Source organism: Suricata suricatta, chromosome 11 (genome assembly GCF_006229205.1).
Source record: "Suricata suricatta isolate VVHF042 chromosome 11, meerkat_22Aug2017_6uvM2_HiC, whole genome shotgun sequence".
Taxonomy (NCBI): domain Eukaryota; kingdom Metazoa; phylum Chordata; class Mammalia; order Carnivora; family Herpestidae; genus Suricata; species Suricata suricatta.
In genome coordinates this window covers 5924013-5935563 of record NC_043710.1, presented here as the reverse complement: position 1 = coordinate 5935563, position 11551 = coordinate 5924013, and the positions used below count along the sequence as shown (strand labels likewise).

Below are 11551 nucleotides of genomic sequence, written 5' to 3'. Positions count from 1 at the left end.
TTAGGACTTGAGATGCCTAGTAGACATCCGGACAGAGGAATGGAGTGGAGATTTAGCGTTTAGGAGAAAGGAATCGAGTTCCAAGGTGAGAGAGATGCCAGGCGTACTGATAACCTTGAGACTCATTTGCAGGTAGACGATATTTCAAAGATGAGACCACCAGGAGTGTGGACACCAGGAGTGTGGACACAAAGGACCACAGGCTAAGCCTGCGCCTGGATGGGGAGGAGGAGCAAGCAAGGGAGCTGGGGAGGAGCGGCCAGGGAGGTAGGAGGAGCCAGGGTATCTTGGGTTAACAACAGGCCAGGCGGCTGGTGATTGAAGCAGGAGCAGGTGGGCAGGGAGGGTCCTCGTGGGAGAGGGTCCAAGAGAGAAGAGGAGGCGGAGATTGATGTTGGCAATTGAGACTAAGTTGACCTGTCACCTATGTCAGGAGGTTCTGCTGCCGAGGGGAACTGAGAAATAGGTCAGTCCTCGGGAAGGAGAAGTGAGGTCAAGAGAGAAAGCACAGCACATTTGTGTTGATAGAAATCATTCCAGAGACAGCGAAAAGTTGCCAAAGAGAGAAGGGGCCAGTTGCTGAGCCACACCCTTGAGCAGGCAATAAATGAATATATATGAAGTGTCCATGTAAGTAGAGTAAGGGCACAGTGCCACTTCGGGAGTCTTTGGCAGGGGACATTTTAGCAGAACCCTGAAGGAAACGGGAGAGTGAGCCATAGGGATTCTGGAGAGGGAGCATTTCAGGAAGAAGCAGCAGCAAATGCAAAGGCCCTGAGGTGGGACCGATGGGTATCCTAAAGGAACAGTGTGGTTGGACCAGGGTGAGTGATGGGGGCCAGTGATGGGACCCGCAGAATCACTCAGCAGATTGATCACACAGGCCAGAGGAGGCCATGGTGCGGACTTTGGTTTTTACTCTATGAAAGATGGGATCCATTGTAGAGTTTTGAACAAAAGTATGACAGGCTCTGGTCTTAAGAGGATCATTCTGGCTGCTGCGCACAGAACAGAGTCGGGCAAGAGCAAAAGCCAGGTGAAGGGGCCAAGTGATCCAGAGGAGAGCCAGGGGTGGTTTGGGGGGAGCGTGTTCAGAGGGGAGGTGGGGACAAGTGGCTGGATTCTCCGTGAATCCTGAAGGGGGCCCCTGCGGGGTGTGGAGTGTGGGAGAGACGCGTGCAGGATGCTGCCAGTTCAGTTCAGTTTTGGTCTGAACCACAGGAAGGATGCCTGCAGCCTTGGCTCAGATGGGGAGAGTCTTACTTTCAACACGTCAAGTTAAGATGCTCGCGTGTCATCCACGTGGGTTGTCAAATGGCTGTCAGCTCTAAGTCCAGATTTTTTTTCCAGAAGTCAGGGCTGAGACATGCAGAGGGGTGGAAGGCAGAGACGGCTTGTGTTGGACCGGAGGAGCTCCCCTGAGAGGTGAGTGTGGCTAGAGAAGGAGTCTGCAGGCACCTCATGAAAACAGACCCGAGAGACTCAGATCTGCCCTCTGCCAAGGAAGGAAGTGGTCCAGAGTTTTCCAGGAAATGGACTGGGCGGGGTCTGGAGAGGGCTCGCTCTCTGCCCGGGAGCTTCCACGTGACATTTGGGAGGCGAGGCAGTTGGGTGGGCATGGCTGCCCACCAGAAGGAGCAGAGCTGGGCTATTTTAGGGACAAAAGATCTTCCCCTGAATCATTGGATGTGCTCATTGGAGAGGTGCTGCCGGGATGGAGTCCGAGAGCAGATGAGGGTCCCAGAAACAACGCTCCGGGAAAGACATGCCTGTGGGGCATCTGCTGGGATTTTCTTCCATCACCTGTCTCACTGGGGCCGCACCGTAGGCCAAGGAGCCCCGGCTCTTACCCTGCAGTTGAGATGTGCTGTGGGAATGTTCTACGTGCGCCTGTATATATTAACTGACTTAACTTCACTACGACCCCAGGAGGCAGATGCCATCATAAGCAGCCCCACGCTGTCCAAGAGGACACTGAAGCACAGGTGGAGCTGGGATTTGAACCCGAGTGCTTCCTCTGTTCTCTTAACCATTGTCTGCAGCTACCTCCCAATAATGGTCAGTTCTCATTAGCGGTAAGAAGGACATTTACTCAGTGCGCTGCCTTTATGATTTCATTTGATCCTTGCAACAAACCTATGGGATGGGCCTGTGACTTCCAGTTTTTCAGAGGGGAGAGGTGACTTGCCCAAAGTCAGAGCTGGTGCGAGGCCAAGCCAGGCCTCCAGCCCGGCCGCTTGGTCTCTAGGCCCTCAGCTTGGCATCACATCCCTGCACTGCTGGTGGGGCTGTCCCATGGAGATTTACTGGAGACTTTTTGGTGGTGCTTAGAAGTGTGGGATAAGATTTAAAACTAAGTCCCTGTGTAGCCTCCTCCGGGCCCGGGGCTGCCTGCTGCCTCCCTCCTGGGCTTGGTGTTCAACTTCCTGGCCTGTCTTGCCCTGTCAGGACCTGGGGGCTGCGTGGTTGGAACAAGATCCTCTTGTGAGAGTTCAGCTTGGCTCCCATCAGTCTCGTTTGGGGCGGGGGGGGGGGGCAGCCCAGGAGGCGGGTGGAGGGAGAGGGCCCGCCTCAGGCAGCGCCCAAGCATCTTCACAGGGTGCAAGGACCCTTCCAAATGACCTTCAGGTCCCTTTCACAGAGAGATGTGAAAACACAGGCCAAAGGAGGGCAGGTCAACAAAGAGTCCCGAAGGGGCAGGGTTTGGCCCTGGGTCTCAGTCTCCCAGCCCAAGGTTAATCCTCAGCATCTTGCTGAACTTCTCCCTCGGGAAGGAAGTTGGCCTCACATACCCTGACTGACCCTTCCTGGCCTGCTTCTTGCCGGGGCCCTTGAGACTGGCTGAGGACTGGTTGCCATAGAGATGGTGGGGAGGGCAGTTCCAAGGCTGGCAGATGGGGGTGGGGGATGGGGCAGGACACCAACATGCGAAACGCCCACCAACAGCCGGTCAGGACTACTTCGGGGACACCAGGGCCAGACACGCGGCTCCAGGCTCCAGTGACGACCACAGGGCTGTTCAAGTTTCTGGCGGACATCCCCCAGGCTGGGCAGGTGAGGGAGGCGCTGTGGGAGGACTTCCAACGGCCTTGAGGCAGGCTGGCTGCCTGGGGTCCACGAGGCCAGGGCTGAGGGAGGCCCTGGAAAAGCTAGGAGATGGAGCCAAGGCCCAGGTGAGAGACAGGGGGGCCCAAGGGGGGAACAGGGACCATAGGGAGGCCTAACGGGTTGAGGGTGAAGACGAGGAAGACACCCAGGGATGACTTCCAGTGATTTGGGGGACACTACAAGAAGAGGAGGGTTTGGGGAAGATAATGAGTTTCCTCCACTCTGACTTAGCAAGTCCAGAACCCCATGGGGGGCATTCAGAAGAGCTGCCCGGGGCCCAGAGACAGCATTGTACGTGGTGACAGATCTGGGCTCTGGGGATAGACTTAACATGTTCAGGTCCTGGTTCCACTTATGGGCTGGGTGACTTAGTCAAGGGATTTCCTCTCTCTGAGCCTCAGTGTCCTCATCTGCATGATAGGGGTAATAGTGGCATATAGGATCCTTGGGAAGGTTAGATGAGTTAATGTGTGAAAATCCTGAGCACCCAGCAGGCGCTCGGTAAGTACCAGTGGTTGGTATTTGAATACTAAGTACTGAGATGGTGATCAGTCAGTTATACTGATAACAAGAGTCCAGAGGGCGCCTGGGGGGCTCAGTCGGTTAACTGTCCGACTTCGGATCTCACGGTTTGTGGGTTCGAGCCCACTGTCGGGCTCTGTGCTGACAGCTCAGAGCCTGGAGCCGGCTTCAGATTCTGTGTCTCCCTCTCTCTGCCCCTCAGCCACTCACATTCTCTTTCTCTCTCAAAAATAAACATTAAAAAAAAAAAGTCCAGGGGCGCCTGGGTGGCTCAGTCGGTTAAGCCTCCGACTTCGGCTCAGGTCAGATCTCACGTTCGTGGGTTCGAGCCCCGCATCAGGCTCTGTGCTGACAGCTAGCTCGGAGCCTGGAGCCTGCTTCCTGTTCTGTGTCTCCTTCTCTCTCTGCCCCTCCCCCTCTCATGCTCTGTCTCTCTCTGTATCAAAAATAAATAAAACATTAAAAAAAATTAAAAAAAAAAAAGTCCAGGGGGCCAGCCAGGGTGCACAGAAGAGGGGGGTCCCCCGAGGGAGGTGTGCGGTGGTCCAGGAGGCTGCGTGGAGCTGGGCCTCCTCTCCTGTCTTCACCTAGGGGAGGCCTGGGAGCGGCGATGGTGTAATTCAGGTCCAGCAGCCAAGGTCTCGGGGTGCCGGGCAGACGGCAAAGAAGGGCCGGAGACCCAAGGCCCGGGACAAGAAAGGACATGGCTCCGCTGAGGCTGAAGAGTAAGCAGCTGTGCAACCGGCTGGGTGGGATGCTGGGTGTCAGCCCCCCTGGGGGCCGGCATCCTGACCTTGGCCCCTCCTCCCTGTCCTGTCCTTCCTCAGTCTCATCCTCTCTGCTCCTCGGAAACCCTCCTTCCCCTTCCAGTGGGCCTGGGAGAGCTTCCTCATGGATGGTCAGGCCCTGCTTCAGTCTGGCCACCAAGCCTTGCCCTTGCCCCGAGCAGTCACCCAGCTCAAGGCCAGGCTCAAGTCCACAGTCACCCATGGCTTCTGCTGGAAGACAGAGGTGCTAAACCTGGAGAGGAGCCAGCAGCTCAGGGCCTGGGGCTGCATCCCCATCCCTTCTGGCAAAGGGGAGAGCCAAGAACCGGAGGCCTCCAGTGACTGTGACCCCCAGCCACCTGGGAAGAGGTCAGGCTCTGGATCGGAGTCTGAGGAGGGCGCAGAGCTGGAAACCCTGGGTGCCGAGGAGGCCGAGGGGGGTATGAGCCCTGGCGAACTGTCCCAACTCCTCAAGAAGGGGTCGTTCTTGGAAGAGGAGCAGTTTGCAGAGGTGACAGAGAAAGCCGAGGAGGGGGAGCACAGGGCCCCCCATAGAAGGAGGGCTGGTTCTCAGAGAAAGGGGGCTCAGAATTCTGGTGAGGAGGCCTTGGATGAGGGTGACCTGCAGCCCAAGGGCAGCAGCTCCAGCTCCAACCTCCGAGGGCCGCAGAGGAGGAAGTCAAGGGCCAAGGAGCTGGAAGGGCCATGGGACCTGGCGAAGCTGCAGAGGCACTTACAGCAAGAGTTGGACTGTGGTGAGTGTGGGCTTCGGTGTTGGGGTCCCCCAGGAAACTACACAGTGGGGAGAGAGGTTGGGGAGCCAGCAACCGGGGCCAGGAGTCCAGACAGGGCTGGGCTGGGCTGTACTCCAGACACTGGGCAGGATCGCCCCATGGGCTGGGAGGGGGCTACTCTCTGACTTGTCCCACTGTGGACAGGCCCTGAAAAGCAGCCCTGGAAGGCTTTTCGGGCTGCTGTCCAGGCCTCCAACCGGAGTAGGAAGACCTACGCCTTGGGGGATGAAGAGACTTTCCTGTTTGCCAACTTTCCTAACCGGACCTTCTACAAGCGACAGGAGGCTACCAGGTAAGGTGGAAGGAAAAGGAGGAAGGGAAGAAAGGTCAGAAGTAGTGAAGGAGGCCGTTCTCCAAAGACATTGAATCATTCATCCTCTCATTCATCCCTTCATTTATCCATTCTCCAATCTACTGATCATCCAGTCTTCTGTGGATCTATCCGCCCACCCATCCATCTTCCCTCCCACTCATCCACTCATCCATCCATGCATCCATCCATCCCACCCACCCATCCATCCCTGTCTGCCTGGCCAGTTGTCTATTGATACAAGCCACTTTTCATTCATTTCCCATCTTCTAGCCATCAATCAATCTATTAACCAAGTGATTAATGCAACATATATTGAGTATCTACCCATGGGTCGTCAGGATGTAAAGATAAAACACTTGGCCCCAGCCCTAAGAAGCTCAAGGTCTTCTGGAAAAGGAGACGGATGGGCAGGACAGCAATGAGGGCAGGAGAGTCAGACACGGGCTTGAGTAAAAGACAATGGGAGCAGAGGGGAAGCCTGGGAGGGGGCGCAGTTGCACTGTCTCGTGAGGGATATGACGGGCCTAAACCAGGTGGTCATGTGAACGGAGAGAGGGCGGATCCATTTAAGAGATATTTGGGGGCTGGCTCCGAAGTCTTGGTGACTGGTAAGAAGTGGCAGGTGGGAATCCACTCAGCACTCTACTAGCACCCAGTTCTTACTCTGTCACCCCCTGCTTGCTTCCCTTGCTTCCCACAGTGCTTAGGACAAAGCCCATTCTTGGTAAGCAGGCTCCTGTCTCCCCGTCAGCCAGTCAGAGTGCGAAAAGGCCCTATGCTCCCTCCTTTCTCTCCGGGGGCCGCCCTTTCTTCCTCATTCACCTAGGTAACCCGGATGCACCTTACAGCTTATGAGCCAGGCGCCTTCTAGGAAGCTGTCCCCTGTGCTTGCCTCCGTCACAGCTTTGGCCACACAGCAGTGTGTTGGGGTTCTGGAGTATCTGTCTATCCCTTTGCACAGACTTAGAGCTCCCTGAGGACAGGTACCAGATCTTACTGATCATGGCCTTTCTGGTGCCCTACACAGGACCTGGTACCTAGCTGATGCTCAACAAATATGTAAATCACTGCATCATTTATTTATCCAACCATGATTGAATTATGCATGAAGTCACCAACACTGAGTTTCCATTTAGGTCAAGAACTGTTCTGGGGGGGTGCCTGGGTGGCTCAGTCGGTGAAGCATCTGACTCTGGCTCAGGTCATGATCTCATGGTTCATGGATTCAAGCCCCGCGTTGGGCTCTGTGCTGACAGCTCAGAGTCTGGAGCCTGTCTTCAGATTCTGTGTCTCCCTCTCTCTCTGACCCTCCCTTGCTCATGCTGTCTCTCTCCGTCTCTCAAAAATAAATAAAAACATTAAAAAAAGAAAACTAAAAAAAAAAAACTGTTCTAGGTGCTGGGGATACACTGGTGGTGAAGGGGAGAGATAAGAAACCCTGCTCTCATGAGGCTTACATTCTACTTGGGAAGAAGGATAATTAAAAAAGAAATCAACAAGATGAATGGCTAGAGGCAGAAGGGGTGGTCAGGCAGTCTCTCTCTCTCTCTCTGACTTTTGAACAAGGACCTAATTGACAAGAAGGAACTGGCCATAAGTGCTAGGGAAAGAATGTTCCAGGTGGATCTAGGTGTTGTCTATTCAACCGTCCACACCATTCACCCATCCCGTCTTCCATCCCTTGATCCATCACCAATTTGGTTCTATTCCCCATCCATCTGTCTGTCCCTCAAACCAAAAGGCATTCACCTAGTTCCTACCAGAGATGGGGGTCAGAGAGAACAAGATCTGGCCCCTGCCCTCGAGGAGAGCTGCTTTGCAAGAAGTTAGCAATACAGGTGGGGTCACGGGTGCACGGAGCCCCACAGGGCTGAGGATGTTCACAGTTGGGGCAAGTGGCTGGCTGGAGGGGGAAGAGGCCTCCAGGAAGAGTAGAGGAAGGTTCCGAGGTGGCCCTGAGGGCCGAGCCCCAGATGCAGCCCTCATCATGTCAGACTTCCTATGACAAACCCCATTCCCCAGGCCTTTGGCTCTCTGGGCTCCTGAGATCCCTCCCTCCGGCCCCCACACCCCTCTACCTGCTCCTGGTCTCCGTGAGACCGCTGCTCCCCCCAGACATCTCCCACCCTCTTCTCTCTCTCTCTCCCTACCCAAGAAGCCTGTTGCAGGCCTGGGAGCGGCAGCAGCAGGAGGAGCAGCAGCGGGCCGCACTGCGGAGGGCCCGGGAGCAGCAAGCACAGAAGCAGGTGGCACGCTGTCTGGCGGCCTATGCGCCCAGAGGGAGCCGGGGGCCCGGGGCCAGCCAGCGCAAGCTGGAGGAGCTGAGGTAGGAAGCCTGGGGCTGGGGAGGGCCTGGCGGCAAGAGGGCGGGGGAGGCAGCGCCAGAGATGTCAGGGGTCAGACGAAGGACAAAGGAGATGCAGGCCTCACCTTTCCTCGGGGCTGAGTCTCCCCAACGGTCCCCCAGTCCCGGGAGGCAGGCCAGGCCACTGGGCCTCGCTTTACAGATGAAGACACTGAGGCATGCGAGGAGGAGGGGCTGAGCTGAGGTCACCCAGTTAATAACACCAATCCCTGTGGCTGTCAAAAGTTCACGGTTGAAATGTTCTACATCCATTACCATTCATTTTAATATTGTTTTTCTGATTTCAAAAGCCAGGGATGCTTATGACAAAAAAAAAAGAAACCCCTCTGATTTTAGGGAAATAGCATAGCACGCAAACAGTGCCTGTGATTTCACCCTGGGGACAACCGTTGTTTGCCATCAGGTGACGAGTCATCTGTCTTATTCTCTCCCTATATTTTAACCTTCAAAAGACACAGGCAAACGTGTACTTAAGAGCAAATCTTTGTTAGACTCATAACAAGACCATGAAGTGGGCATTATCATCAGTCCGATAATTCGACAGAGGAGACTGAGTTCAGAGGGCTTATATAATTTGCCAAAGGTCACAAGTGAGCTGCAAAGCTAGGGTTCCAACTCGAGCAGCCATTTAGCCACACTGCTACCTTGCCCCAGAGTGTTCGAATACCCAATCTGCAGATAAAGTGCGCCCAGGTCTTCCCTCCAAAACTCTACCTGGTGAAACAGACAACACAAATAAATATGGCCACCAGTGCCATTGACATTGAGCACTACTGGGTGTGGTTGGAAGCAGGGTAGTTCTTTCCACAACTCATCTCCTTTCATCCTGGGAGAAGTGTTAGGTCAAGGTTGAGTGGGGCACTGCAGAGAGACTAGAAGGCCTCCCTGCCGTGGGGTCACCAAGTACTCAGTGGGGTTCTGATCACCTACTCATTGAGGCTCAGTCTTATCATCCCCAATTTCTAAGGGCCTTAAGAAGTCAAGGGTGTTTTAATGGAATCCTTGGCCAGTAATGGAGGAGATGCCTTCTCCACGCCAGACCTCAAGTTCATTGTTTTTTAATAAGGCAGGAAGCCTAAAGTTCAGAACTCCAAGGGACAGATGTCAGTGAGAACATTGTTTTCCACACATCTCTTTTATTTTCTACTTGAGAGCAGATACATGCCACCAGGTCTCTTAGCCCATACAGCCTGTGAATTTTGCTCTCTCTGAGCTGCAAAAGACTGCCCTGTGTAGGAGAGGCAGGCTCAACAAATGTCACCCTGTGGTAGGGAGGCTATGTGACTTCCTTTCCTTCCCAGATGCTGGACAGGGCTGACATCCACTCACAAGGCTTCCTTTCTGCCTGGGGCTCCAAGACATGGACTTCCTCTCAATTCTAACAAACAGCCTCAAGAATCCAGCAGGAAAAATATGCATGACCTCACAGGCGAGACAGAGACCGAATGCCAGCTCCCCACCCACACCTCTTGTAGCTGCTGAAATTACCTCTCAAATGCTGAGGACTCCATCTTGCCAACAACTTCTGTTCCTGGCCATGGGTTTTCAAGTTCATCTCTTTTTTTCGAATGGAGGAGGGTTCCTTTCCTGGCTCGTGGCCAAGGATCCTGGCCCTGCGAGGCAGTGGTTTTCCACGGCCCCCGGCACATTTGCTAGAGGTCCTGAATGAGTCCTGGGGTCTTTTCTGCTTCTCGCCTCCTGTCCTGTGTGTGGGTGCTGCCACCAAACCGCAAGGCGTGTCCTGCACGCTTCACAGGATTCCTGGTCCCGTGTTAGCACGGCCGGAGGGCCCTCCCAGCTGCCGGGATACCTGGCTTGATGAGCAGACGCATTTCAGCCACGTGCACACACTAGGTCTTTGTCAACGGATTTGTGTTTCCCCAGTGGAATCCCGATCTTTTCCGGATGCAGTCTTTCATCTTCAGCATATTTCTTTTGTTCCTCCAACCCATTTTCCAAACCGTGTGCTTATCAAAACCACAGAGAATGGTGGCATGCTTGTCTAATCCTTGCCACAGCACAAAGAAAACTGAACCCAGAGCCCAACTGGGGCGCTGCCCAAAGCCACATCCAACAGCCACCGCTTCTTTCTCACAGGCGCAGTGTGAGAGGGTGCAGGGGTGGAAACGCAGGGAAGGGAGAGGCTGTGCAAGCAGATGCCCAGTGGCTCTGCAGCCAGAGCTGGCCCCTCTCCGCTGGGGTGGCTGGGCGGCTAGATGAGCCCCGGCTGTCCAGACTGGGGACACATTGCGTTTGTGGCCAGCTGCCCAGAGCCCCGTTTCCCTGCAGGCGCCAGGAGCGACAGCGCTTCGCCCAGTACCAGGCAGAGTTGCGGGACATCCAGCACAGGGTGCAGGCCCGGCCCTACCTGTTCCAGCAGGCCATGCAGGTGAGGCCTAGTGCCGGGATAAGCATGCAGCCTCCCTGAGAACAGCACTTCTCATTGGCTGAGTGCGTAGGCATGTAAGGTGAGAGCGGGCCCCCTCAGGTAGGACCCCGGGGCCACTGCCCATCTGGAAGCCCTGGGACCTTCACACACAGCACCACCCTCCCAGCAGCCCTGGTGCGGAACAGGACCCCTTCTCTTTCTTCAGGTCAATGCCCGGCTCACCGTGACCCGGCGCTTCTGCCAGGTGCTGTCAGCACTGGGACTCGATGAAGAGCAGCTGCTGGCCGAAGCAGGCAAGGGGAGCGCAGAGGCCAAGTCCAGGAAACCCAGGTGAGGCCGTCTAGCTAGCCAAGGAACCAGCTCCAGGGAGAAGGGGGGCCCCTGCCAGTACTCTGGGCCCTACCGGGTCCTCCCTATGCTGTGGCCCTGCTCATCTCCAGCCTGGGCTTGACATCTGGGGAGAAGCTGAGAAAACTCGCCAGCAGCCATGTTGATCTGTCTGGAATCTAAGTCCCGCTGGCCCACCCTTCGGCCTGAAGGACACTGCCTAGCTCTAGCGGTCAATAGGTCCTTCCCTAGGTCCTGTCCTCCAGGTCACCCGAGGAAGGCAGGATCGGGGCGATGTTCTCCAGATCCCAATAAAGAAACTAAGGACCTGAGGGGCAGGGTCTTGTCCAAACGCACAGGAGCAGATAAACAGCAGAGCCAGTCTGGGAATCTGTGGCCGAGTGAGTGGCCACACACCAAGCCCCCATTATGGGGTGGGGCCACGCAAGTCACCCCTCTGTGCTTTAGAACAATGTGGTGCATAGCAGGGATTATGAGGCCCGTTCATAAGTACACTGAGGCTTCAGGGGTGGGAAATCACTTGCTCAGGGTCTCACAGCATAGGAGCCAGATTTGAACCCACATTGTCAATAATAATGCCTTTCCCCTTCTACAGTCCAGGTCTCTTTCAATTTGGGGGTGGGGAGCTAGAAACCCATAATCTCTGCCTAGGTCTTCATCTTTAAGGAGACACAGGTCAATGGGGGTGAGAACAGAGCACTCTTCTGAATGCCCCCCAAAGACAGAACCCACTGGAAGCCAGCCCAACAGGTACTCCACTCCAAGCCCAAACCAAGAAGATAATGATTAAATGCTTTATGGAAACATGCTTTGTAATTTCTGGCGGTGCTGGGAAGAGGCTGAGGGTTGGGAGTACGGGGTGGCAAGTGGGCAGGCAGCAGGCTTAGCTTGTCCCATCACCCAGGAGCTCTGGTTGCTGGAGCTGCATTCCACGCCCCCCCCCCC

At 55.3% G+C, this 11551-nt stretch overlaps 1 protein-coding gene across 2 annotated transcripts; it reads left to right on the top strand.

The window, feature by feature from the left end:
• Positions 1 to 2881: 2881 nt before the first annotated feature.
• On the top strand, positions 2882 to 11410 carry TSGA10IP (testis specific 10 interacting protein). Of its 2 annotated transcripts, none has more exons than XM_029915383.1 (8): positions 2882 to 3054; positions 4222 to 4355; positions 4458 to 5152; positions 5336 to 5483; positions 7660 to 7830; positions 10159 to 10258; positions 10464 to 10588; positions 11273 to 11410. In XM_029915383.1, exons 1-8 carry the CDS (start codon positions 2908 to 2910, stop codon positions 11394 to 11396), a joined length of 1644 nt encoding a protein of 547 aa, XP_029771243.1. In that variant the 5' UTR covers positions 2882 to 2907; the 3' UTR covers positions 11397 to 11410. The 2 variants fall into 2 exon arrangements, with proteins under 2 accessions (XP_029771243.1, XP_029771242.1); XM_029915382.1 differs by having other exon boundaries at positions 11258 to 11410.
• Positions 11411 to 11551: the final 141 nt, after the last annotated feature.